This window comes from Lampris incognitus, chromosome 11 (assembly GCF_029633865.1).
Source record: "Lampris incognitus isolate fLamInc1 chromosome 11, fLamInc1.hap2, whole genome shotgun sequence".
NCBI classification, from domain to species: domain Eukaryota; kingdom Metazoa; phylum Chordata; class Actinopteri; order Lampriformes; family Lampridae; genus Lampris; species Lampris incognitus.
In genome coordinates, this window is record NC_079221.1 from 4,472,560 (window position 1) to 4,499,382 (window position 26,823).

The 26,823-nt window shown below is 44.6% G+C and overlaps 1 protein-coding gene across 1 annotated transcript in view; it reads right to left on the reverse strand.

The window, feature by feature from the left end:
* lrp2a (low density lipoprotein receptor-related protein 2a) overlaps positions 1 to 26,823 on the reverse strand; it is a 66,940-nt gene that overhangs the window by 7,122 nt on the left and 32,995 nt on the right. The window contains 25 exon segments of the mRNA XM_056290153.1: positions 463 to 606; positions 1,117 to 1,248; positions 1,386 to 1,517; positions 5,759 to 5,887; positions 6,075 to 6,197; positions 6,629 to 6,766; positions 7,003 to 7,119; positions 7,432 to 7,548; positions 9,052 to 9,171; positions 12,278 to 12,406; positions 12,754 to 12,999; positions 16,582 to 16,778; positions 17,739 to 17,916; positions 18,136 to 18,359; positions 18,941 to 19,111; positions 19,687 to 20,353; positions 21,778 to 22,073; positions 22,237 to 22,438; positions 23,086 to 23,217; positions 23,871 to 23,990; positions 24,797 to 24,922; positions 25,023 to 25,265; positions 25,841 to 26,041; positions 26,236 to 26,525; positions 26,625 to 26,783. Of these exon segments, the coding sequence (XP_056146128.1) occupies positions 463 to 606; positions 1,117 to 1,248; positions 1,386 to 1,517; positions 5,759 to 5,887; positions 6,075 to 6,197; positions 6,629 to 6,766; positions 7,003 to 7,119; positions 7,432 to 7,548; positions 9,052 to 9,171; positions 12,278 to 12,406; positions 12,754 to 12,999; positions 16,582 to 16,778; positions 17,739 to 17,916; positions 18,136 to 18,359; positions 18,941 to 19,111; positions 19,687 to 20,353; positions 21,778 to 22,073; positions 22,237 to 22,438; positions 23,086 to 23,217; positions 23,871 to 23,990; positions 24,797 to 24,922; positions 25,023 to 25,265; positions 25,841 to 26,041; positions 26,236 to 26,525; positions 26,625 to 26,783 (4,733 nt within the window).

A 26,823-nucleotide genomic window follows, 5' to 3' on the forward strand; every position in this document is an offset into this window, starting at 1 on the left:
ACCGCAGGGAAAAGAGTCATAAGATTGTGATGGGAACCTCAACAGCCATGCTATAGCCAAACATTCAAGAATTCGTTAGCCACACATTAATTCATTAATACATTTACTATACATACTCAGGGACACAGGGGGCAGAGGCTATTCAGCTGGCATTGGGCAGAAAACAAGGAGACACCCCCAATGGGCCATCAATCAATCAATGGCTCAACACACACAAATATTGACACACCAGTCATACCCGAAAGGTGTGTTATACCTAATATCAGTCCAAAATGCACCTAAAAAGCACGTCTTTTGATTCTGGGAGGAAACTGGAGACACCAAAAAAACAAGCAAATCGTGTGGACTCCACACAGAAGGGTTGAGAGCAGTCCTAGGCTTCTACAGGTGTGAGGTGACAGTGCTAACTACTGAGCCCGAACCGTGACAAAACTGACTAAAAAAACGCATTGGCTGTCTTACTGAGTCCCATTCCCTCGGGGTCCCACAGGTAGTCCAGGGCTTGTATGTGCTCAGCGTTGTCCACATAGTCTGAATATTGCTCGGAGGACAGGTTGAAACGACGAATACGGATGTTGTCGGGCAGGAGCAGCACCGGCGGGTTTCCTGTAGAAGAAGGAAGGTTGTGGTGAACACTGTCAGCAGTTTCACTCATAACTTCAGCTGTTAAAAGGTGCTATGTGTAATTCTGTTTGACTCTTGACCACTATCGCTGAGCGACGTTACAAACAACAAATCAAAGCAAGCAAGACACAAAAATGTTCAAATAAGTGGTGGTGGACATGCAGCACGTTTGCTGACGTCTTCCGCTTTTGAATTTCATGAGCAGATGTTGTTTGCTATAACTGCTGCATAGTTTGCCAACGACTGAGTGTGAGCCAAGTCGTTTGGGTGATGGGGCTTCAAACAACGTAAAAAGCAATTTAACTGGCGCAGCCTCTGTTTCTGAAAGCAGAAATCTGTTTTAAATCAACACATTTCAGCAACCTCTGCTGATATTATGTTATGCTTCAGGAAAGCTGAAATATTATACATAGCCCTCTTTAAAACAGTAAGCATAATTGTAAAGGGGAGTTTTCAGTGCTTTGTGGTTGGCCCTCGTGTGTGAGCTCTTACCCTGGGCAGCACATTGCACGCCATGCGGCTCACCAACCGAGACAAAGCCTTGGGCGCAGAAACACTCATAGCTGCCTTTGGTGTTCCTGCACTCCTGGGGACACGTTCCATAGACCTCACATTCATTCACATCTGTTTTAAGAGTCAAACAAAGGGACCATGAAACACTGTGGAGGCAGCATCCAGTGGACTGACATACTCTCAATGATAAGATCTAATGAGAAGTGTTCAGACTGAGGAACGGCCGGCCGTATGTCGCACACATGTACCTTCACAGGTGTTTCTGTCTGTCACCCTGGGTTTATAGCCAGGCCTGCAGGAGCAGAGGAAGCCTCCATCCATCAGGTCGGTGCAGTTGTGTTCACAAATGTTCTCGCTGCAAGAGCGCCCGCTGCCATGGTCTGATGAGAGTAGATATGACATTAGCCCCATTTTCTCTAGACATATGTATATCATATATTTTGCATATAAAAACACCATGCCATACAATCAACTTTACCTGACATCAGATATCTCCAATGCATTAAAAGTTTTTTTTCCTACATCTATCTTAATATAATCCATCCATTATCCAAACCACTTATCCTGCTCTCAGGGTCGCAGGCATGCTGGAGCCTATCCCAGCAGTCATTGCATAACAGGCGGGGACACACACACACACACACACATACACACACCTAGGGACAATTTAGTACGGCCAATTCACCTGACCTACATGTCTTTGGACTGTGGGAGGAAACCGGCACACCCGGAGGAAACCCACACAGACACGGGGAGAACATGCAAACTCCACACACAGGACGACCCGGGACGACCCCCAAGGTTGGCTACCCGGGGCTCGAACCCAGGACTTTCTTGCTGTGAGGCGACCACGCGAACCACTGTGCCACCATGCTGCCTATATAAAATCCAGTGAGTTAAGTAAAACTATAAAAGAAACAGTGTTTCTTTTAACAAAGTTACACTACCGTTCAAAAGTTTGGGATCACCCAAACAATTTTGTGTTTTCCATGAAAAGTCACACTTATTCACCACCATATGTTGTGAAATGAATAGAAAATAGAGTCAAGACATTGACAAGGTTAGAAATAATGATTTGTATTTGAAATAAGATTTTTTTTACATCAAACTTTGCTTTCGTCAAAGAATCCTCCATTTGCAGCAATTACAGCATTGCAGACCTTTGGCATTCTAGCTGTTAATTTGTTGAGGTAATCTGGAGAAATTGCACCCCACGCATCCAGAAGCAGCTCCCACAAGTTGGATTGGTTGGATGGGCACTTCTTTGAGCAGATTGAGTTTCTGGAGCATCACATTTGTGGGGTCAATTAAACGCTCAAAATGGCCAGAAAAAGAGAACTTTCATCTGAAACTCGACAGTCTATTCTTGTTCTTAGAAATGAAGGCTATTCCATGCGAGAAATTGCTAAGAAATTGAAGATTTCCTACACCGGTGTGTACTACTCCCTTCAGAGGACAGCACAAACAGGCTCTAACCAGAGTAGAAAAAGAAGTGGGAGGCCGCGTTGCACAACTGAGCAAGAAGATAAGTACATTAGAGTCTCTAGTTTGAGAAACAGACGCCTCACAGGTCCCCAACTGGCATCTTCATTAAATAGTACCTGTTAGAGCCTGTTTGTGCTGTCCTCTGAAGGGAGTAGTACACACCGGTGTAGGAAATCTTCAATTTCTTAGCAATTTCTCGCATGGAATAGCCTTCATTTCTAAGAACAAGAATAGACTGTCGAGTTTCAGATGAAAGTTCTCTTTTTCTGGCCATTTTGAGCGTTTAATTGACCCCACAAATGTGATGCTCCAGAAACTCAATCTGCTCAAAGAAGTGCCCATCCAACCAATCCAACTTGTGGGAGCTGCTTCTGGAAGCGTGGGGTGCAATTTCTCCAGATTACCTCAACAAATTAACAGCTAGAATGCCAAAGGTCTGCAATGCTGTAATTGCTGCAAATGGAGGATTCTTTAACGAAAGCAAAGTTTGATGCAAAAAAAATCTTATTTCAAATACAAATCATTATTTCTAACCTTGTCAATGTCTTGACTCTATTTTCTATTCATTTCACAACATATGGTGGTGAATAAGTGTGACTTTTCATGGAAAACACGAAATTGTTTGGGTGATCCCAAACTTTTGAACGGTAGTGTATATATATAACTTTTCCAACTCTGTGGATAGTTTCCAACTTGGACAAAGCTGAGTTGGAAACGGTCGGATGGTTAGTTTTGGCCGCTAGCCAAACAGTATAGTCGCCGCTTATTCCATTTGTTTGCCCAACAAGTGGGTGTTATCGATAGCTGGTGCACGCCAGATCAGTGAGACGTTTTACAGTTAAAGATTTACTTCGTCGTTCCCGCTGTCCACCCGCCCAGAGAACAGAGGACAGGGACATTGACTTGTATCGGCGGACACGGTAGTGTTTACCAGCTGCCTGCCTGAACTTGCCTGCGCTGATACTGAACGGACGGTAACGTCTGGTCTCGGTCACCATCACTACAGGTACTTTGCAGTCATTTCTCTAGCTCGGCAGCGAGCGAAGGGGCCATTCTAGTTTGCGGCCACACCACACACAAGCAGCGATTCAGGCCTGCAACGAGGGTTTCATTTTTATTTAAATGCCAGCTTAGCACAACCTAGGTTTATGGTGTTTATGCTGTATAGTTACTGTTTAAGGTGGCCCACAAATCTAATTAAAAGGTACCTAAGGTAGTCATTTAATGTGAAAGATATACAAGGGTTATTAAACTGAATACTTTTTTTTTTTTGTTTATTGAAGTAATTACTGTTCGGAAGGATTTTTGATCAAAACCTCTGAAAATTTTTGTGTTTATTCATTAGATGCACATTTATTTGGGTTACTTGAATTATTGCTTTTTTACGGGTATATATCTTAGGGGTATATATATTTCCTGTAAAAACTTTTCCAAACGGAAAAAATACATTTTTTTTTCCTGCATCTGTATTGATATTCCGCTCCTCATTAGTTGAGCACTTATAACACCATTGACAGTTTCGGGGGGAAAAAAAACGCCATATATATATATATAGATATATACGTATATATAGTATTGTGTGTGTGTGTGTGTGTGTGTAATGACCATGGATGTGTAGACTTGCTAGCTCGATGGCTAATGGGTCAGACCCTTTAGTTGACCGGTTAGCGCAGTCGCCCGTGGTGCAGGAGACTCAGGTTTGCTTCCTGGCTGCCCCTTCATTTGCCACTTTGGTGTCAGAAGTGGGATGGGGAGACCATGAGGCGATCGGAAGCACGTGCACCCAGAGGTGTGAGGGAGCTGGTATGCTGAATCATGGGGACGCGCTTCATGAAGAAGGAGGGGTAGTGTAATGACCATGGATGTGTAGACTCACTAGCCCATTGGCCAACGGGTCGGAGTCTTTAGTTGACTGGTTAGCACAGTCGCCCGTGGTACGGGAGACCCAGGTTCACGTCCCGGCTTCCCCTGAATTTGCTACACACACGTTCATATATATACGTGTATATATATACGTGTATATATATATATATATATATATATAATCCAGTGATTCAAGTAAATTCTTTATGAGACAGTACAAGCCTGTGTCATGCCATAAGCAATCATCAGTTAAAACGTTTGGTTTGTGGTCCTTCAGGGTGATAAGGCTCGGTTCCGAGCAGTGACATCAATGCGGTTGTCTAACTTAAGGTCCGAGGCAATGTTTTCATCTTTCATCATTACTTCTCTTTCGGCGATCTCTGCGGCCCTCTTGTATGATTTTGTGATGTTATTTTCCAGGAGGTCGCCGTTGTGCTCAGGTTTTAATTTCTACAAATTAAAACCTGAGCACAACGGTGACCTCCTAGAAAATAACGTACACGTGTGCAGGGTGGAGTGGATTGTGGGGCTGGGTTAAGGGGGCATGTGTACAAAAATACAAAATTTAGAATAATACCCAGATCAAGAATTCTCTGTGGAATTCACACTTACAATACTGCATGTCTGTGTGTCGCGTTAAGCATCGTGGAGGCGACTGCTTTTAGATTGATTCCAATCTTATGTGTCCTTACAGTGTTCATGCCTGACTTCAATATTTATGTTTCACCTTAATTTTACATTTCAAACGTTTTACAGATAGAATTTTAGGTATTTAATAGAGACCGTTACCCACAGTGACTTACAAAGCATGCAGCGATAGAAGTTCAAATTCCAGGATCACCAAAATTGCAAGCCGCCACTAATAATTATTAGTCTTGCACTTTTGCACTACCTATTATAACAGGTAGTGCAAGAGTCATGGCCAAAGCACTATGCTGGGATTCCTGTCATCATATTTAAGGGAGAAAAGTGGGCTAAAGAAAGACTGAGAGGTGACTACTAAAAGGGGAACTAATAGATTTCCTGTATACACCCGACTGCCAAAAGAATGCCTATGAATTTGAATTCTAGAGGGACTGCACACATATTCAATTCATTTCATTACGACCTTGAATTGACTCAACTCATCTGTTTGCAAGACCTGTTGAACTCACCAAAAACAGTCTGAGTTCCCGGGCTGGAGGAATTCAGTTATACTGATAGAAATGTATATATACAGAGAGACTAGAAAAGATTAGTTCTTTGAAAATCAGCCTTTGTTTGGTGTACTCACGACAGCCCAGCTCGTCCGAGTGGTCGCCACAATCATCATAGTCATCACATGCGTACTGCAGAGGGACGCACTGGCTGTTGCTGCATTTATACTCGTCATCTGAACAGGGCTTGCGCGTGGGGTTTTGACCTGGCATGGAGACAAAATTATTAAATCGACAGATAGTCGCTGTTGATCATGTCTGACCCAGGTTTTTTGGATTCAGGGGACTTAGTGGATACAGGGGAAATTGATTGACAGTAAACCCTAGCACTATGGTAGCTGTGCAGTGTGTGCCCTGTTCTACAGTGAAGCAGAAAAGCAGTCTCGTCCTCACAGTTGTCTTGTCTCTCATCAGTGCCGTCGCCACAGTCATCCACAGAGTTACACAGCTCATGGCTGTAGATGCAACGGTTGTTGTCACAGCGGAAACGGAACGGAGCGTCACACTGGATCTCCACTGAGGAAGGAGGACGACAGAAACATTGTTGGAGCCAAGAAAATGTTCAGTCAAACCCACAATCCTGAAGACTGCATGCAAACACATGTTCTTTTCCATATTTTCTACCACTGGCATAATAATAATGACAATAGCTCATCAACACGAAGGTAATTGCCAAGGGCCTCGCGCATACTTTGATCTATTTCAAAACTTGAGGAAACAAAGAAATGAATGTTAAAGTTCTTATCGGATAAATTAATAATATATTTTGCCCATAGTGAGCCAGTCCTGACGCTAAGTGATTTCTTGGCGGGACTTTGGTTAAACTACCTTGGCTGTAGATGTACTTGGTGTGTGTGTGTGTGTGTGTGTGTGTGTGTGTGTGTGTGTGTGTGTGTGTGTGTGTGTGTGTGTGTGTGTGTGTGTGTGTGTGTGTGCTTGTATCTCACAGCAAAGGTGGAGTTCCTCGTCTGAATTGTCTCCACAGTCATTGTCCCCGTCACATTTCCAATGAGGCTGGATGCAGACATGGTTCTTGCACTCAAACAGGAACGGGGGGCAGTATGTGCCATTGGGAAAGCGGGTTGCTGAAACCACCAGCCACAACAACAATGACAACAACCATAGCCACAAACATGATGTCACACTCAAAGAAACACAAAACAAAAAACCCTGTTGTCTTTACACCTTAATGAAACTGTGGGTAGAAGGTGATCCAAAACCTATATGTGTTGGAGTGGCAGCTGTAAAAAGCTGCGTTGGTGAAAGAAAACTTAATCTCTTAGGAGTTCAGAGAGAAAATCATTGGTCTAGGGACACTCACGACATGATATCTCATCTGTGTAGTCCAAACAATCGGCATTTCCGTCACATTTGAAGCGTTCAGCGATGCAGTGTCCACTCCCGCATTGGAAGTAGCCTGGGTGACAGGTTCGCAACTCTGCAACGCAACCAAAACCAAACCAGCTCTCAATGCACAATAACCACACAGCATTCTTATTTCAAACTATTTGCATTTTTAAATACACAGTAAAAAAACAAAACAAAAACAAAATAAAGACATCACACTACTGGAGTAGAATTTATCCCCCATCAGAAGGCCCTTTTCAACAATGTACAAAATGAAAGTTGGTGGTCCCGTCCATCCATGGCATGGTTTAAAAATGAAGTGCTATTGCTTCATAGCTTAGTGCAGCCCTCAGTTACTGACAAACAGCCAGACCCGGGGCCAAAACAAAGAGCCTCCACTTACCACAGTCCCTTTCATCCGAGTTGTCCTCGCAGTCGTTGTCATGGTCACAGACCCAACGGTCAGGAATGCAATGCAGATTATCGCAGCGAAACTCACTCTCCGTGCACGCTCTCGGGGCTGAAGCAAAACAAACAGGGAACGATTAAATGGTGCTTTCCTCATGCAAAAGTCTTAAAATACTGCAGGTGTTCGTTTTGTTTTCGTTCTGCTCTCAGCAGATTCGTACAGACTCTTCTGTGTAAATACATTGACAGCCACTAAACTGGAGTCAAATTCCTTGTATGTGTAAATATACTTGGCCAATAAAGATGATTCTTATTCTGATTCTTTCTTTTTTTTTAAATTTCCCCCCTTTTTCTCCCCAGTTGTATGCGGCCAATTACCCCATGTCTCCTCTGATACATGTGGAGTCACCAGCCGCTTTTCACCTGACAGTGAGGAGTTTCGCCAGGAGGACATAGTGCATGGGAGGATCACGTTACTCCCCCCAGTAACCCCTCCCCGCCGAACAGGCACCCCGACCAACCAGAGGAGGTGCCAGTGCAGCGACCAGGACACATACTCACATCCGGCTTCCCACCTACAGATACGGCCAATTGTGTCTGTAGGGATGCCCGACCAAGCTGGAGGTAACGCGGGGATTCAAACTGGTGATCCCCATGATGGTAGGCAACAGAATAGACTGCCACACCCCCCGGACGCCCTTTATTCTGATTCTTAAGTTCTGAAATCAGTCAACTGTGTGTAACTGCAAAACTGCCAAATGCTGCCGTGTGAATTATGTCCCCTTGCGTTCATTTGACACTCCCCTTACACAGCACCGTATCAACAGCTTGGTGAGATTTCAACTGCTGTTCATCATTGCTTACCGTGGAGACACGGGGACCCAAAAAACAAAACAAAAAAAAAACACAGCAAAATGTGCAGACCTGCCTCTTCAGTGAGCTTACAGAAATCACAGGAAGGAAATCAGCAACAGACTTAGAAAGGGAGGGGCATTCAAGTTTTAACATGCAACGAAATCATGCGGACCCAGTTGCTGATCTCCTCTGCAAACATTACTTTTCCCCCATTAGCTGGCAGGCGCTTAGACTTGTTTAAAAGCTCCGGGGCAAAGAGTGACAGACTCCCTACCTCCCTCTTCCTGACACACCAAGGACAGCCTGTTTCTCTAACAGCCGATAAGACGGACTCTCACAGCGCTGCACCCTCAACAGACGTGTCGATCCTTTTACAACCCCTTCCCCGTTATCTGATAAAACAATAGCATGCCCATTCTTTGCCATCAACACCCTTACTTCAAATGGATGACTCGCTGGACCTATTCCACACTAAATCCACTTGACATACACTTAGCCAAATGTGAAAACCACATACCCAACTTTAGAGGGTTGGTTTTTATTTGGATCACTGTAATGTGGACACTCTCCCTTGACAGCTATGCAAACGAAGATAAAGGCGCACCCCTAAACTCTCACTGGTGCTCAAACAGCCTCTCACAGCCACACGGTTGAAGGCCATGCCGTTAACAGAAATCTGCAGTTCAGACGCAAAGGAAGCTGATGATTTTAAGTTGATGATTTCGAGGGTTTGTCACGACTGACGGTGGACGGCACTCACAGCAGCTGCGTTCGTCAGAGCTGTCTCCGCAGTCGTTGTCCCCATCACACTTCCATCTGAGCGGGATGCACTGGTGGTTGTCGCAGCGGAAGTCTCCGAGAGGATCGCAGGTCACCTCATCTGGAAGAATGGCAGACAAAAGGAGGATCACACGGGGGGGAGGGGGTCAAGTCTGAAACTGAAGCTTATCAAGTGTGAGTCAAGTCTATGACTTTGACATGATGAGTCCAACTCAAGACTAATGGGGCTAAAAGGTATGTAAAAACTGACACCAGAACAAGACAAGTCCAATTAAATGCCATGACAACCAAGTGCTTTCCACTAAAATAATTCAAAGGTAAAGGTGCTGAGGTACTTAGTAGTTGTGGCTAATGTCAGAGAAGGGGGCATAAGTACATTTTCTGTTTTTAATTTTGACTCTTTATGCCATATTCTTATGATTACAAGCAGAACCGTCGCATGGGCTGTGCAAAGTGTGCGACCACACAGGGCCTCATGCCTCTAGGGCCTAGGGCCTTGCAACTGGCCTGCAATCCTGCAGTTTTTTTGAGATATATGATATTCTTATGACTTTTCTTGACCCAACATGCTTGCAAAACGAAATTCCCGTGTGCCAATTCAATTACATGAAAAAAATCTAACAAATGACTCAGGCTTTTTCATTTTCGATACTGCGTCGTTAGGTAGTGCGTGCTCCATCTCACTGCTCACTGCGGAGAAGAAGGAGAAACAATGCTGGCTGCATGAGAGCGTGACCAGTTTCACAAACATAAAGATGGGTGCTGTGAAATGGAAAATAAAAATTAAAAAGAGGGAAGAATTTCATAAGTCATTGTGAGGCTCGCTGGATAAATTTGTCAACACTTCCAGAGATGTGGTGGCTGTGCAGGTGTCCAAAGCTAGTAGGTGCATGTGACCGTCAGCTATGTGTAATGACTGGTCTGAAAAATTATGTAAAATCTGAATGAAATGTAGGCTATAGACCTGAAATATTCAATTGTAACATACTGTCATACTTCAACAAATAAAGCGACAGCTGAGCTGACTAGATGTAAAGCCAATAATTTTAGTTGATTTTTTTTCCCTTGAAAGACTATAATAGCAAAAAGTCATAGCTGAGACTGTGTGCATGATGATGCTGCATTATTCTACTTGTTAAAAATGTATTGCACTGAGATTACGTGTGCAGTAGAACTAGAATAGCTGCGTGCAGTGTGCATGTGACCATGATACATAATGCATGCATGTCAATGAGCAGGGCCTTACATGTCAAGTTCCTTACAGCCCCCTTGTGATTACAAGCTCTTCTTTTGAGAGGTGGGAGTGTTGATGATGCCTCATCACAAAATCAGAGCGAGGCAGGAAAACCATAAATTGTCATGCTGCTCTCTGGCGGTTGTGTTTGAAATTTAGCAGCAAAAGCTAAATGTTATCTAGATTTAATTTCTATCACTCATTCATTATCCAAGCCACTTGTCCCAGTTGGGGTCATGGGGATGCTGGAGACACCCTGGACAGACTGCCAGTCCATCATAGGGCCAACAAATTCACACCTAGGGTAGTATAGCCGATTCACCTGACCTACATGTCTTTGGACTGTGGGAGGAAACCGGAGCACCCGGAGGAAACCCACTCAGACACAGGGAGAACATGCAAACTCCACACAGAGGATGACCCCCAAGGTTGGACTACCCCGGGGTTCGAACCCAGGACCTTCTTGCTGTCAGGCGACTGCGCTAACCACTGTGCCACCGTGCTGCACCTAATTTCTATCAAAAAACACAAATTTTTCTTCATTGAAATTGTTCTTGGGCTGATGAGATCGACTAGTTTTTAGAATGTTTTATTGAGATGTTAGTGTACACAAACACTCAGTGAAACCCTGCCGCTACTCTTGGCTGCATTTCATTTCTACATGGAAATAGAATTTTTAATTTCTTACAAATGGCCAGATGAAAATCTGTTTTAGAAATCTACAAATCTCAATATGAAACAATATAAACTGAGAAAGAGTACTTGTTCGGTAGAAGTGGACTTTCTCAAAAATATGTAAGGGGAGGAAGAACAGGACATGAGTCACTTCCATTAAGGATGTCTTCGACCCACAACTTCATGACTAGTTCCTTAGAGAAACAATTTTAGAATATGAACCAGGGATTTGAAATAAAGACCCAGAGTCACATTCGCACAAACAGCAAATTGAGAGTTGCGAGTTATTTGACCTCTGGACTCTCCCCCCTACGGTCCCGAAAGCTTTAATAACAACTGTAATATTCTGTAGATAAAAAGTCTTTAATGTTGCCTTTAACGATAAAAATAATAAAGAGATGATGAAAACTAAACCTAATTGTAAAACCACCGATTTTCACACAGGGAGTAGAACAGCATGTCTCAGATGGACGGGGGAGCTCTTTCCATGCCAGCCTGTGTCTCTGTAGGATAAGACCGTGTGAGATGAGAAGAGAAGGAGTAAGAAAATTGGTAGAGATGTGGAGGAGGGCTGGTCTGAGCTGTCTCTACCATACAGCACTGGGGGTCAAAAGATAGCACGGCGTTAGCCAGTCTTAGCCTCCTAGCGCTCCACCTGGCCCGGCTGCTGCATTCTTAAGGGCAGATTAGCGCTGATCTCCCCTCCTGCGCGGGGATGGCGCTAATGGAGTGAGGGCCTCTGATAAGAGACGGGAGAGCCACAGCTAGTGTGTTTGGATCGTAGCAAAGTACAAAGAGACTTGTGTGAACCCTGCCCCCACACAAGGACAGAGCAACACATACACACACACACACACACACACACACGGGCGCAGCACACACACACAGGCACATGCATACACACACACACTGACCCATGGGCACAGACAGCTAATAAATCTGTAGCACTCTTAGGGAGAGGCGAATGGTAGGGGAGGGTGAGTGATGAGACCCTCTCCATCACCACCTCCCACTACCTCACTCTGTAATGCTCCAGGAGGCTGAGGTGTTGGCTAATTGCCCTTCACTCGGAGAAAGAAATGATCCTGTTTGCTTTCTGTGATTTTTTTTTTATAGCCTTCTTGGATTATATAAAAAAAAAAAGAAAAGAAAAAATTCAACATATCACAAAAGACTTTGCAGGAAACAAATTGGAGAGTGGTACATTAACATGATTGCTGTTTTCATGCAAATTCCTGATGATATTTCATTTCAGGTCACCGTCATGAAGTAAACAGGGCCTCGGTTTTGGACTCACCGCAGCCTTGCTCATCGCTGTTGTCTCTGCAGTCGTTGTGGCCATTGCATACAGACCAAAGTGGGACACAGCGGTAGTTGGTCTTGCAGGAAAACTCTGTGTGGTTGTCACAGCGGTAGGCCGGTCCCACTGAAGAGAGGAAACATCAGGGACAGTCAATAATAATGATAATAACAGTAATAATAATAATAATAATAAGAAGAAGAAGAAGAAGAAGAAGAAGAGGAGGAGGAGGAGGAGAAGATGAAAAAGAAGAAGAAGAGGAGAAGGAGAAGAAGAAGAAGCAGAAGAGGAAAACAACACTAAGAACTATTTCTTGGTGACATTATTAGGTCATTCCCTGTCAATGTAGATTGTAAAATACTGTATCTGCTTCCTCATCCCAACAAGACTGTCCTATGACAAGAAAGCTACAAATAGTGTGTGTGTGTGTGTGTGTGTGTGATAGAGAGGGGGGGTATGGGGGCATCACATACTGCACTCCTCTAGGGGTTCATCAGAGTTATCCCCGCAGTCATCGTCCACGTCACATTTCCAGCTCTGTGGGATGCAGCGTCCGTTGCGGCACTTGAACTGTCCAGGGCGACAGGTCCTGCTGGAGCAATGGGCAGCGTCTTCGTCAGATCGGTCGCCACAGTCATCCTCGCCATCGCATTGCCACGACTCAGGGATACAGCGCTTATTGGTACACTGCCACTGGTGAGTCTCACACTGGTGGGTGGCTAGACATACACATATGCACATTTATTAAGGCTGGGCCCACACACACACACACACACACACACACACACACACACACACACAGCACCCTACATACACCACACACTATTTATTATTGTTACTGCTTTTTTGTTCCGTTTTGTTATTTATTACTACTGTTGCTGCAGTGTTGAGGCGCCGAAACACAAGAATTTTACTCTCTTGTACTTGTACAATGAGACGTAACAAATAAAGAATCTTGAATCTTGAATCTAAAGGAAAGACAATTAGGTCCAGGTTCAGACTTTTATCCCACCTGGCCTCAAAATGGTGGAACACATTCCCAGTCGCCATCAGAACTACTGACTCACTTACTCTCTTCAAGAAAGCTCTAAAAAGTTTCCTCTTCAACTACTACTACTACTACTACTACTACTATTACTACTACTACTACTACTTTCGGCTGCTCCCGTTAGGGGGCGCCACAGCGGATCATCCGTTTCCATCTCTTCCTGTCTTCTGCATCTTCCTCTGTCACACCAGCCACCTGCATGTCCTCCCTCACCACATCCATAAACCTCCTCTTTGGCCTTCCTCTTCTCCTCTTCCCTGGCAGCTCCATATTCAGCATCCTTCTCCCAGTATACCCAGCATCTCTCCTCCACACACGTCCAAGCCATCTCAATCGTCTCTCTTGCTTTGTCTCCAAACTGTCCGACCTGAGCTGTCCCTCTAATATACTCCTTCCTAATCCTGTCCTTCTTCATCACTTCCAATGAAAATCTTATCATCTTCATCTCTGCCACCTCCAGCTCCACCTCCTGTCTTTTCATCAGCGCCACTGTCTCCAAACCATACAACATAGCTGGTCTCACTACCATCTTGTAAACCTTCCCTTTAACTCTTGCTGGTACCCTTCTGTCACACATCACTCCGGATACACTTCTCCACCCACTCCACCCTGCCTGCACTCTCTTCTTCACCTCTCTTCTGCACTCCGTTACTTTGGACAGTTGACTCCAAGTATTTAAACTCATCCCCCTTCGTCACCTCTACTCCTTGCATCCTCATCATTCCACTGTCCTCCCTCTCATTCATGCATATGTATTCCGTCTTGCTCCTACTGACGTTCCTTCCTCTTCTCTCAAGTGCATACCTCCACCTCCTCCTCCACCAAAAAGTTTCCTCTTCAAGGCCTGCCTTAATCCTTACAGTGGTCTCTGTTGGTTCTTTGCTATGAATGTGAACTGGGCTGTTATGATTGTGCCCATACTTAGATACCATTTGTTATTGGTTTACAATTTAGCCCTTTTCTACTTCCACTTGAAAGCATAATTTGCCCGTTTTCTGACTTGGAGCAACATACATCTGCTTTGTACTTTGATTCTCCTACTGACAGTCTCTTGGTGCTCTAAGGCACACCTACACTAAATGCACTCAACTTGACATGCACTTCTGATGTGCCGACCATGTCTGATGCAAGTTGGTAACAATCACATTTGTATGCTGATTTCTGACTCCCATATAAGTAAGTAGTGAAAATGAAAGCCACTTTAATTCAACGTTGTATTCTTACAACGAATTACAATTACAAACGGTTTCTTTCCGTGGGCTGTCATTCAAATGAACACGTAACACTGTCAATCAATCAAACCATTTTGTGTACTGTACAGACAGGAGTATCGCCCCTAACACGCATGTCTTTTTGATGGTGGGAGGAAACCGGAGCACCCGGAGGAAACCCACGCAGACACAGGGAGAACATGCAAACTCCACACAGAGAGGACCTGGGATGGCCTGGGGTTCAAACTCAGGACCTTCTTGCTGGGAGGCAGCAGTGCTAACTACTGGGCTACTGGGCTACTGTGTAAGTAAGTAAAGATTATTTATTTGTTGGCTTTTTTCCTCCTCTTTTTCTCCAAAATTGTACTTGGCCAATTACCCTATTTTTCGCGTCGTCCTGGTTGCTGCTCAATCCCCTCTGCCAAACCGGGGAGGTCTGTAGACTACCACATGCTTCCTCCAATACTCCAACATGTGGAGTCGCCAGCCGCTTCTTTTCACCTGACAGTGAGGAGTTTCGCCAGGGGGACGTAGGGCGTGGGAGGATCACGCTATTCCCCCAAGTTCTCCCTCCCCCCCAAACAGGCGCCCCAACTGACCAGAGGTGTAAATGCAGCGATCAGGACACATACCCATATCCGGCTTCCCACCTGCAGATATGGCCAATTGTGTCTGTACGGACGCCCGACTAAGACGGAGGTAACGGAACAGACCGCTACGCAGCTCGGACGCCTCAAAGTTTATCTATATAGCACTTTTCACAGACAGAGTCACAAAGTGCTTCACAGTGAAAGAAAAGGAAAAATAAACTATATAAATATATAAAACTTTGTTAAAAGAAATCCTAAGCTGATGAATGCTTATGGCATGAAACAGGCTTGTAATAATAATCATCATCATCATCATCATCATTACATTTTCATAGCATTTTTCTAGACACCCAAAGCGCTCCAGAGTGAAGTGGGGAACTCACTTCACCCACCACTGAAGTGTAGCACCCACTTGGGTTGTACCGTCTCATAAAGAATTTACTTGACTCATTGGACTCATGTTGCAGCGAATTCAGGGGGCAGCCGGGAAGCGAACCCGTGTGTGTGTGTGTGTGTGTGTGTGTGTAGATAGATAGATAGATAGATAGATAGTTATACGTACATAGATATATAGATAAATAAAAGATAAACAGAGAATACATGAGCCAAAAAAAAGCAAGCAATGTACAAATTAAGCAAGACTAAACTGACCACAGACTCGGCAGTCTGTAAAGTCAAGGGGAGAGCGTTCCTCACTGTAGGGGCAACTACTGTGAAAGTTCGACCCCCCGTGGTTTGGAGCCTGGTACGAAGTACAGACAGTAAAGATTTTTCAGTGGACATAAGAAGTGATCTTGATGTCGTGTAGGGGCAAATTAGATCAACAACGTAGGAGAGCGCCTGACCATGGAAGGAACTATAGGCAATCAGTAAAACCTAAAATGTAAGTCGTTTTAGATAAAAGCGTAAACTAAATGAGTAAATGGAATTGTAAATGTAAATTCAAGTTAGCTCAGATGAGAGGCTCGTGAGTGGCAGATGATAGGAAACATCCTGTGCGCTGATATAGCACTTAAATGAAATGTGGAGAAAGGTCTGGTGAGATGAGATTATACATACGCTTATGCTGCTTCTGTTGTGCCTACTTCATTGCTTTTCAACCACCTCCACCCCCTGTCACCCATTTGGATATAGTCTATGTGCTGTATGAGGGATTTTGCTCCATGTTATTGATAGTTTTATTGTACTTCATGTGCCATCTGTTTACAGCAGAGCCACCCATCACTAAAGCGCAAAGTCATACTGCCACATCGATGCAATGAAGTACTTCAAACATGAGTTGTCCTGATTGAAACTGAATTAAGGAAGCACCATGCACAACTAGGTTTTAATTTTGAGGTAAACATAAAAACATATATATTCATTTTTCTTGAGATAGCATTAGTTTTTTAAAATACAGCTTAGATAATAGTATCAAAATTAAAATAAAGCAACAGCAAACACACGACCTACCACACAGCACAGGGTCTTCATCAGAGCCATCGTGGCAGTCTTGGTTCAGGTTGCACAGGAAGTGAGGGCTGGTGCAGTTTCCATCGTTGCATTGGAACTGCCCCAGCCTGCAGTAGCGGTGGGGGCAGGTGGCGGGCTCATCGGAGCCGTCCCTGCAGTCTCTCTGACCGTCACACTTCCACCAGATCGGAATGCAGCTGTTGAAGCAGATGTAGGGTTGACACTGCTGAGTGCCTATACCACAGCCTCACACAAGTTTCTATTTTTATCCATTCTTCCTGCTGCCTTTTTTTAATATTATTAACAGAGAAAATATTAAATTGCCCTTAAGTAAGTTCAGAAGATCCCAAGACCTAAAGGAAAACTCTGGCCTTTCTCCTTCACATATGATTAAATGATCAAATTCTTTTAGCCCACAGTTAAATGGAAACTGTAGTATTGTTTAACTTCAGCCTGATTTTCCTAGGAGTCAAACCAAGCGATGGGTTGCAGAATCTCTTAAATTGATTCTTACCTGAGCAGCTCATGTCAGCTGCACACCAAGCTTCAATGTATAGTTCTACGGGAGAACAGCGCTCGCCAAACAACATCTGCCAGAAGAGCTCTCTTTTGGCACTACAGGCTCAGGATGTAATGAAAGGAGTCTAAAGCGTCTTAGACAAAACATCAATCATAGAATATTATATATCTATATAATTATATGTAGATATCAATCCATTTCTAAAGCAGAAGTCTCAAACCACAAGTCTCAATCCGTAATCCCCTGAAGAGTGAGCCGTACACAACAGTGGAAGGGTTAATGAGAAAATGCTAAAGAGCTCTATCACTGCACTGGTTGACTGTATTAAGATGGTTTTTTCATAATAGAAGGTGTTTTCACACTCCTCAAAACATTATGAGCGTGTTAGTGCCACAAAAAAAAACGCACTTTCAGTGGACATTGTTTGGCAGTGCATTTGCCCTGAAGGATTAATTTACACCTTGATGTGCAGCAATGGGCTAATGCTAGCTTGTTCAGTTCTGAATCAATTAAAAAGGTTTTGCACTTCATCGCTTAGTATATGACTCCTAATGATAGAAAAACAGGGCTTAGGATAAAAAAAATACCATAGTTTTCCTTTAAAGTTGAGGTCCGGTGCAAAGAAAGCTCAACAAACCGTTCATTATCAGCACATCTGTACTGGGTGCTGGAGCACATGGGAAGACATCTGGTCACACCCCCAAGTTGGACAGTCAGGAAGTGGTCTGGGCATTCACAGGTGTGGTCCCGCCCCCCGTTACGGATCAGGCACAGGTGAGAGCAGCCTCCATTGTTCCCCGCACAGGGATTGGTCACTGTCAGAGAAAATAGGCCACAGAGGGTCAAACAATCTCTATTCAACACAGCTGCACAAACACAGTCCTTGCATTGTCCAGCTACAAGCAAACATCTAAATGGACTCCAGAAGCAGGAAATGTCAAGATAAGCTGGTGATAATGATCTCAGCTCAAGCCATGAGTCGAATGATAATAGGAGGAAGTGAGCTGTTGAACACAGGATACTCAGGGACTTACCAATAGGTTGCCTGTAGGGATGGCACACATGGATGTCAAAGGGTCTGTGTGTGGTGTTAACTAGCGCCTGACGACCAGAGCCATCGTATTTGTTTCCTTTCTCCACGGTGCGCAGGTTCCAGTCTGTCCAGTATATAGTCTCCTCAAACACAGTGAGGGCGAATGGGTGAGGCAAGTTTCCATCATACACTGTGTGTCTGTGATTGCCCTCTAAATCTGAGTACCTGGAGACAGAAATAAGTAATGAGATAAGAAATAAACAATCAACAGGTGTGTATGAGTTTCAATGCATCAAAGGTAAAGTCTGGTATCTTTTACCGAGGCCTGATTTATTTATTTTTTATTGCATTTTCTTTTTTGCACTTCTTCAACTCTCTGTAGCTTCCGTTATTGTCTTACTGCAACATCTCACTCCTTGCAGGATTACTGAACGAGACCTCCGCTCCAGGTTAGAAATTGATTGATACCTATATAATTTCATTGTTGATAGAGTGTCTAAGTCACTTCAGACTCCTCTCAAAACATTCTGAGCCTGTTAGTGACAAAAAAGACATCTTCCAGTGGATGTCATTTGGCAAGGACTAATGCCTCAAAGAATTACATTGTAGTTTGGTGCACATCAGTCCCCTGATGCTAGCCTCCTCAATATTGGATCAATTTAAAAGATTGTACTACCCATCACTTGGTTTGGCTCTTAATAATAGAAAAACAGGGCTCAGGTTTACAAAAAATACTGCAGTTTCCCTTTTACTGTTGGCTAAAAGAATGTGATTGCTTATCTTCCGTGAAGGAGAAATGTACTTACTCAATGTAATTGAGATGCGCATCGGACCAGTACAGCTTGTCATTACTATAGTCAATGGTGATCCCATTAGGCCACTCTATCTTCGTAGTGATTATGGCTGCCTTGTTTGATCCATCCATCCCGGCACGACCTATAAAGGCTTTGTTTCCCCAGTCTGTCCAGTAGACATATCTGTCAGGGATCCAAGAAAATGATTAGATTGCATCATTATGTAGTTTTGACACTCCATATCTCTGAATAAAAACTATAACTGAATTATAAGATGCCTTTTTTTGGGGGGGGGGGATCCCCCCCCCTTTTTCTCCCTAGTTGTACCCGGCCAATTACCCTGTTTTCCGAGCCGTCCCAGTCACTGCTCCACCCCCTCTGCCGATCCGGGGAGGGCTGCAGACTACCACATGCCTCCTCCGATACAAGTGGAGTCGCCAGCTGCTTCTTTTCACCTGACAGTGAGGAGTTTCACCAGGGGGATGTAGCACGTGGGAGGATCACGCTATTCCCCCCCAGTCCCCCCCCAAACAGGTGCCCCAACCGACCAGAGGAGGCACTAGTGCAGCGACCAGGACACATACCCACATCTGGCTTCCCACCCGCAGACACGGCCAATTGTGTCTGTAGGGATGACCGACCAAGCCGGAGGTAACATGGGGATTCGAACTGGATATCCCTACATTGGTAGGCAATGTAATAGACCGCTACGCTACCTGGACACCCTGAACTATAAGATTTCCTTGCCTACTACTCACCCATATTTGGGATGTAAAACTATGGCTCTCGGATTTTCAAAACAGTAGGTATTATTGGCATCCACGCAGTGTTCAGCCAGCTTCCTCACAAAACGCCCGTCCAGTTCAGACACTTTAAGACAGTTCAAGAAACTGTCCACCCAGTAGAGTTTCCTGGCTATCCAGTCAACTGCCAGGCCCTCTCCATGAAGCACACCATTGACTACCACCTCTCTGCTGGTGCCATTGAAGTACATCCTCTCTATCACCCTTCGGCTCACATCGATCCAGTATAGACGCTTGTCCACACGGTCAAAGTCCATGGCCACCACACTAGTCAGCCCCTGCAGGATCAGGGAGTAGGCCTCCCCATCCGTCGAAAGGTTCCTCAGGTAGTAGCGGTTGCTGAAGATCAGGTAGGGTGTGATGTTGCTGTTCTGACGGCAGCTCCGTCCATCTGGCTCTCGGAGGAACCCGGGGGCGCACTTGCACACGTAGGAGCCGAGCGTGTTCTCACACACCTGGCTGCACACGCTCGGCGTCTCGGCACACTCGTTGATGTCGTCGCAGCTCTTGTTATCAGACATGAGGCGGTATCCCGGGCGACAAGTGCAGATGAAACTGGTGGGCGTGTCCGTGCAGTTGTGGTCGCAGTGGTGGATGGACGGGTCTGTGCATTCGTTGATACCTGGGATCAGGGAAAATTTGTAAAAATGAGCTCAACTGGGCTATCAAAGGTTTCAAAACTGATCAGAGGGAAAGACATATATTTAATGGAAAAGATAAACTTTTAAATTAAGAGTGCAGTCAGACATATGTCACAGAAAATGGGAGCTACTTATTGTAAACAATATCATAGAATTTAGAAGCAAAAAAAATCATTAATTGTTATCCTAATTAGCCTAATGGTAAAACAAATGTCCGTAATCAGCTATTAATCTATTATTATTCGAAGTAAGTTTCTTTTCTTGAAGTGCTTTAGTGCACTTCAGTCATATGTCATAGTAAAGCAACCACTTTTGTGTCTATTTTAAGCCTTTAAGTAATGTTGTGTGTAGCTATGAATGTATGCATGTGTGTACTGTATGTACCCATGTGGGAAAAATAAGAGTTTGAATTAAATAGAAAGCAAAGCAGAAGTTGCAAAACAAACCAAAGTCACAGGGAATTAATGCAAAGAATCTATAGCACATATTTCCCCTCTGCACCCACTCCCTCACAACCATTAATCTAAAATAATCAGTGGTCATTTGTGGGGAAAATGATTAAGAGAGAACTAGATGAGGCCCAGAGCAGGTTGACTGGTAATGCCCATTGCCCCTGGAGAGGTTCCAATACCCCCGCCAGTCTTGAATCAAATCCTGCAAGAACTTTTCCCACCTGTATTTTCCTTTCAACAGCCTTGAAGCTAAATACTAAACTGAAGTGGAATGAACTTTTCTCCCTCACACTCATCTTGTTGAAAAAAAGTATTATCTGTCTGAAAGCATAGAAATTACTTGGATCTAAATAAATAAATAAATAAAAGAAACCTTTCTTTCTTTAATGTTTTACAGAGAAGGCAAGCATGGCTATTTTTCTGTAACCTAGTCTGTATTGTAAATAGTGATAATTTTATCCTCTCATTTGATTCTGTCGCTCGTACCTTGTATGTGTTACCGTTTCATATCTTATCACCTCTTTTATCCGACATAGGTCCTATCCCTCTAGCCTTACCCACTCCAGCTGGATGCACTCAAATCAACAAATTTCATGGTATTTATATTTCAGGCTTATAACTCAGTCTTAAGTACTGTAGTAGACTTATACCTGCAGGAAGCATAGGATGTCCTTTACTATTTACTATATATCATTCCACAGTAGCACTGAGACTTCAAAGCTGTGGCTGAATTTCTCTCTGAATTTGATATGCTCCACATTAACATTTTCTTCACACACCCCCCCCCCTTGAGAGAGCACTCTTCAAACAGCATCTGCAAGGTTTTTGCAACCGTTTAAGAAACTCTAAAGCAGACAAACATAAACGCTCTGGGGGTTGAAGACACTTATTGTTAGGGACTGAATTATTGAAATGCATAACAGATCTCTGACATGATGCTTCATCACACTCACCACATCCCTTCTCATCGCTGTTGTCGGAGCAGTCATCGTTCCTGTCACACACCTTACTCAGCGGGATACAGTGTCCGTTGTCACATCTGAACTGTCCAGGTGGGCAGGTGGGTGGTGGTGTGTGGCACATTTGGTCCAGTTCGTCGGACTCGTCCCCGCAGTCATTGTCCCCATCGCAGATGAAGTCACGTGACACGCAGCGGCCGTTCTGGCAGGTGAACTGGTGCTGCTGGCAGGGCTGGTAGGTGCAGCCCTGCTCATCGCTGCTGTCACCACAGTCATTACGCCGGTCGCACCTGTCAATACAACATTGGCAGGACTGTGTCATTATTCCCACACTTACACTCTCAACTAATTCACACTGTGCCAATCAACAGATGTGAGACCAAATCACTCTCATGTTTCTTATGATTGTCATGTTGTCCATGCTGTTTTATGGATTTTGTTTTCATTTCCAACCTGTAAGAGCTGCGTATGCAGAGGCCGTTGCTACAGGTGAACTCGTTGATGCCACAGGATCTGCGCGTGCAGTTGTGATGCTCGTCTAAAGCATCTGCACAGTCTGCGTCGCCATCACACACCCAGTCACGAGGGATGCATTTCCGCTGAGGTGGTTGGTTGTTTACACAGGTAAACTCTGCAGCCGAACATGTGCGATTGGCTGGGGGGAAGAAAAAAAAAAACAGGGCGGGGGGGGCGCTTTGGGGTTATTGCATGAAATGAAATCTGTGATGTTATAACGATGATCTCCAAATTGCTCCGCATTTCTGACAATCCAAACATTCCAAACTGTATTTAGAGATGCGCAGCCGTGACTTGAATTGCTTTTTATCCATCTTTTTTTGTGTGTGTGGATCCACATTGTCGGAGATTGAGTCTCCTGCTGAGGCTTTGGAAATAAGTGCTGAAGCCACTGGCTCCAAGGCATCTTATTGTTGGGGTAGCCCACACTGGTGAGACAAGACATAAGAGTCTAGATCCACCCTGAGCCAGCAAGCCACCAAAAAGGAGGTCCACAAAGTAACGAGTGAGGCAGGAGAAATCAGGAATGTCAGCTCCCTGGACTCTGGCCGGAGACCTTCCAGAGGAGCCAGAGATGCTAGGCACTGATCTTCCCCAACAGAGTAACCCTCCTCACCACCACTGGCCTACCAGTATATATCCTAATCCATCAGTGTCCTGAAAGGAGAGGGCAGCATGGGACTGGCAAAGCGGAGGGTGGGAAGGTGGGGCGGTGTTCGAGCAACTATAAGTTGGTCCTGGAGGGAGAGGAAGAGAAAACAGAGGGAAAAAAGAGTGGATGCGTACCACAGTTGTGCCTCTGGTCCTCGTCACTCATGTCTCCACAGTCGTTATCCCCATCGCAGATCCAGGAAGCGGCGATGCACCTGCCGTCGTCACAGCGAAACTGGTCAGCATTGCAGGTTCTGACCAATATATCTGAGGAACAAAATCACATCAAGACACAGATCACATCTCACTACTAAACTAATCATCACAAGTACAACTCATCGTAACGGAATAAAAACAACTTCTGCCATCTATACACATTTTTCAAGGTTTACTCTGAAATAGACTGTTCTTACAATTATCTATTTATCTATTATCTCCCAGTTCCCGCCCCTTTTATCTTTCAGTGATAAACAGGACACAATGCGACACCAGCCAGGCTTTTAAAAATAGTCATGGCAACTCCACTTTCCCATGCATGGCGAGCTATCTAAACAAAAGCCAAAGTGAGGCTCTGTAACCCCCAGGGGGACAAAGGGAGGGGGAGGTGCTGTTTGTCAGGGGAGACTTGGGGGCGTCACCGTGGAGGAATGCGGTGGACAATAGGAGGCCTGGCTGACCACATCCCCGACAAAGACATACACACCAATGACTCACACTCTCACACTCTCTAGAACATCACTCACGCCGGTCTCGCACACAAGGCACACAGCCGCAGATTGGCAGTCCAGTCGCAGATGTGAAACAAAGCAGCTGATAATAGAGCGACAGACACATGCACACGAAGCCTAGCGGCCCTGTGATGGGGAGGTTGTGGTTGTGGAAGCAGTGATGGGGGTCAAACAGAGGTGCGCGGCACTCACCACATGACGAGGGTTCGTCAGAGCCGTCGGCGCAGTCGGCCCCTCCATCGCAGTGCCAGTGTCCGGGGATGCAGCGGCCGCTGGAGCAACGAAACTCATTCTGGGAACATGTGGACGTGGCTGCGTGGGGGACGAGAGGGAAAACGTTAACTCACCTTGAGGGAAGTCAGAGATTATGACATCTTGCAGGACGATGAGAGGGAAGTGAGACTGCGGACAGACCGAGCAACATTATTTTTTGTTTGGTTTTGTATTTCTCTACAACAACTTCTGAACTGTTTCTCGTATAACACCCCTTCCTTGTTTTGTGGGAGTACTAGACGAATTGTACCGACTGTTTTGAATAGATGGGAAATGTTAAAGGGAAGCAATCATTATTTCAAACATTATCTCTCTATATATGTATGTTGTAGGGATAGCACTTCAAAAGCAGCCATTATACTCAGTGGTCCTCTGTGTGTCTCTGAAACACCATCGAAATTGTGGAAAAGTGTCTGCCAGTGACGTCACTGGTGGACTATCCATGAATGTGAAAACTTTTTTCCTGGTTTGCTGATAGACTGCAGTGTATAACGAAATGCAAACATCAACACAACATACAGTTGTATAAGAATATTCAAATAACAACGTTACATTATACAGCTGCAAGTAGCATCGTTATTCACATTTTCTCATACAGTGCAGGGGACTGGCAAATCAGGAATTTTTTTTTATCATTTACAGATTGTCCGTCTTTGACATCACCAGCATTCACAATTTCAGAGACACACAGAAGACTGACTCCCTATTTTTATGGCTAATAATGGAGTATTATCTCTACAAAGTAGCTATAGAGATAATACTGGAAATCATCGTTTCCCTTTATTATGGGGTTGAAATGGACAAAATGTGACATCCTTTACTTCATCCCTTACTGTTTAACTCACCACAGTGGGTGGGGCTCTCATCGCTCATATCTCCACAGTCATTGTCTCCGTCACAAAGGTAGGAGCGTGGGATGCAGATGTTGGTAGTTTGACACTTGGTTTGCTCTGGCTGGCAAGTTCTCTCCGCTGAGATAAGCACGAAACAGAATGGAGCTTTTATAAGCAATAGAGTCTTTAATGGACAGAAACTTTTAAATTTACACACACTCAGGATGTGTGGACTCACGGCAGTTTTGCTCATCCGAGGTGCCGTTGTCATAACAGTTGTTGATGCCATTGCAAACGTAGTCCTTGGCAATACAGCGTCCATTACTGCAGGTGAATTCAGTGGTGGGGTCACAGGGTCTGAACAGGCAGGCCACCTCATCACTGTTGTCGCCACAGTCATCGTAGTGGTCACAGCGGTAGTGGTAAGGCACACAGCGCCCATTCCCACAGGTAAACACTGTCGGCTCACAGGTGTGGAAGGCTGCCAATCACAACAAAGGACAGGTGAGAGTTTCAGACATACTGGTGGTCATATGAGGGTCGGCTGGCACACTGCGAATGTTGTCTTTACCTGACAAGGCAATAAATGATGATGCCACTTGAGGGACTGCATGCAAGATATAAGCACATTTATATATTTGTTAGCTGTAATTTGGGTTAATATTGGGGAAATGCACGCATGCAAGGAGTAAATGATTAGTGAAATGCAAGAATACACACCAAAAGAGTTGAAATAAATCTTAGATCCTGAAAAAGACATTTGTTATGAAGAGAAATAGAAATTGTTAGTATCAATGAATGTAAAAGACGTAATATTTCAGAGGAAAAAAAAACTTAGTATTTTGATTGCTGCATGTAAATCATAAAGCCAGCTTTTCAATCACTGCACAGAGCTCTGAAGAACATTTGCGAGTATTCGACAGTAAAAGTGCAGATGGTTTCAATATAAAACAAAATCAGAAAAGAGGGCACAAAAATGTAAGTCAGCAACAAACAATGATGCATAACAGAGGAACTTGATCCTTGGCAAGCTCCTGGCATTGGACCACACCCTACCACAGACTCTCTCCAGCTCATCACTGCCGTCTCCGCAGTCATTGTCATTGTCACATTTCCACTGGGCACGAATACATCGGCCATTCATACAGGTGAATTGCCCTGGTTGGCAGCGGGTCCCATTGTCAACGATGCAGTGCTTGTTGTCCGCCAGGTACCAACGACCCTCGGATGGACACTGACACTCAGCACCATTGGGACCTGAAGAAATCAAAACCCCTCATTTTACATTTTAGTTCTTTAATTGATCAAACCCATTTTATTATAGATTCACTTAAGATGTTCAATGAAAATTGGTATTTAGATTACACTCAACTGCACCCGTGCAACATTGGGATTTCGCATAAGTATGTTCAGAAAAACTGAGCGAAAAAAGAACATGTGAAAATGTTTACCTGGCGTGCATATGTGGCTGCAGCCTCCATTGAACTGCTGACAGGGACTGTCGCACTGCTGTTGCTTCCTGCTGGAGAGAACATGGATGTCCATAGGCCTAGAAGGAAGGTTTTGAATCATCACCCTCTGATCTGAGCCGTCGTGCTTGTTGGCCCGGTAGATGCTGCGCGTGTTCCAGTCGCTCCAGTAGATGTACTGGTCGTGCATAGTCATGGCGAATGGGTAGATGGCTGTGCTGACAATAATCTCCCTGTTGGCCCCTGTGAGAGAGCAGCGCTCAATCTTCTGTCTGAAGGCAGCAGAAACACAGCAATTTAGCATCAACATTAAAACAATGGGATTTGCATAGTGATAAAAATGCTTCAAGGGTACAAATTTAGGTTCATACAAGCTGGCATCTGCCCAGTAAAGCCTTTGCTCCTCGTAGTCCTGGGTAAGTCCGTTGGGCCAAACAAGACTACTGTTCACAATCTCGGTTCTGAAGTTTCCTCCTAAAGTTGCACGCTCAATTTTTGCGTTTGTTCCCCAGTCTGTCCAGTACATATACCTGTGAGACATGAAATGGAATTATTTCACATTGCCTGTCC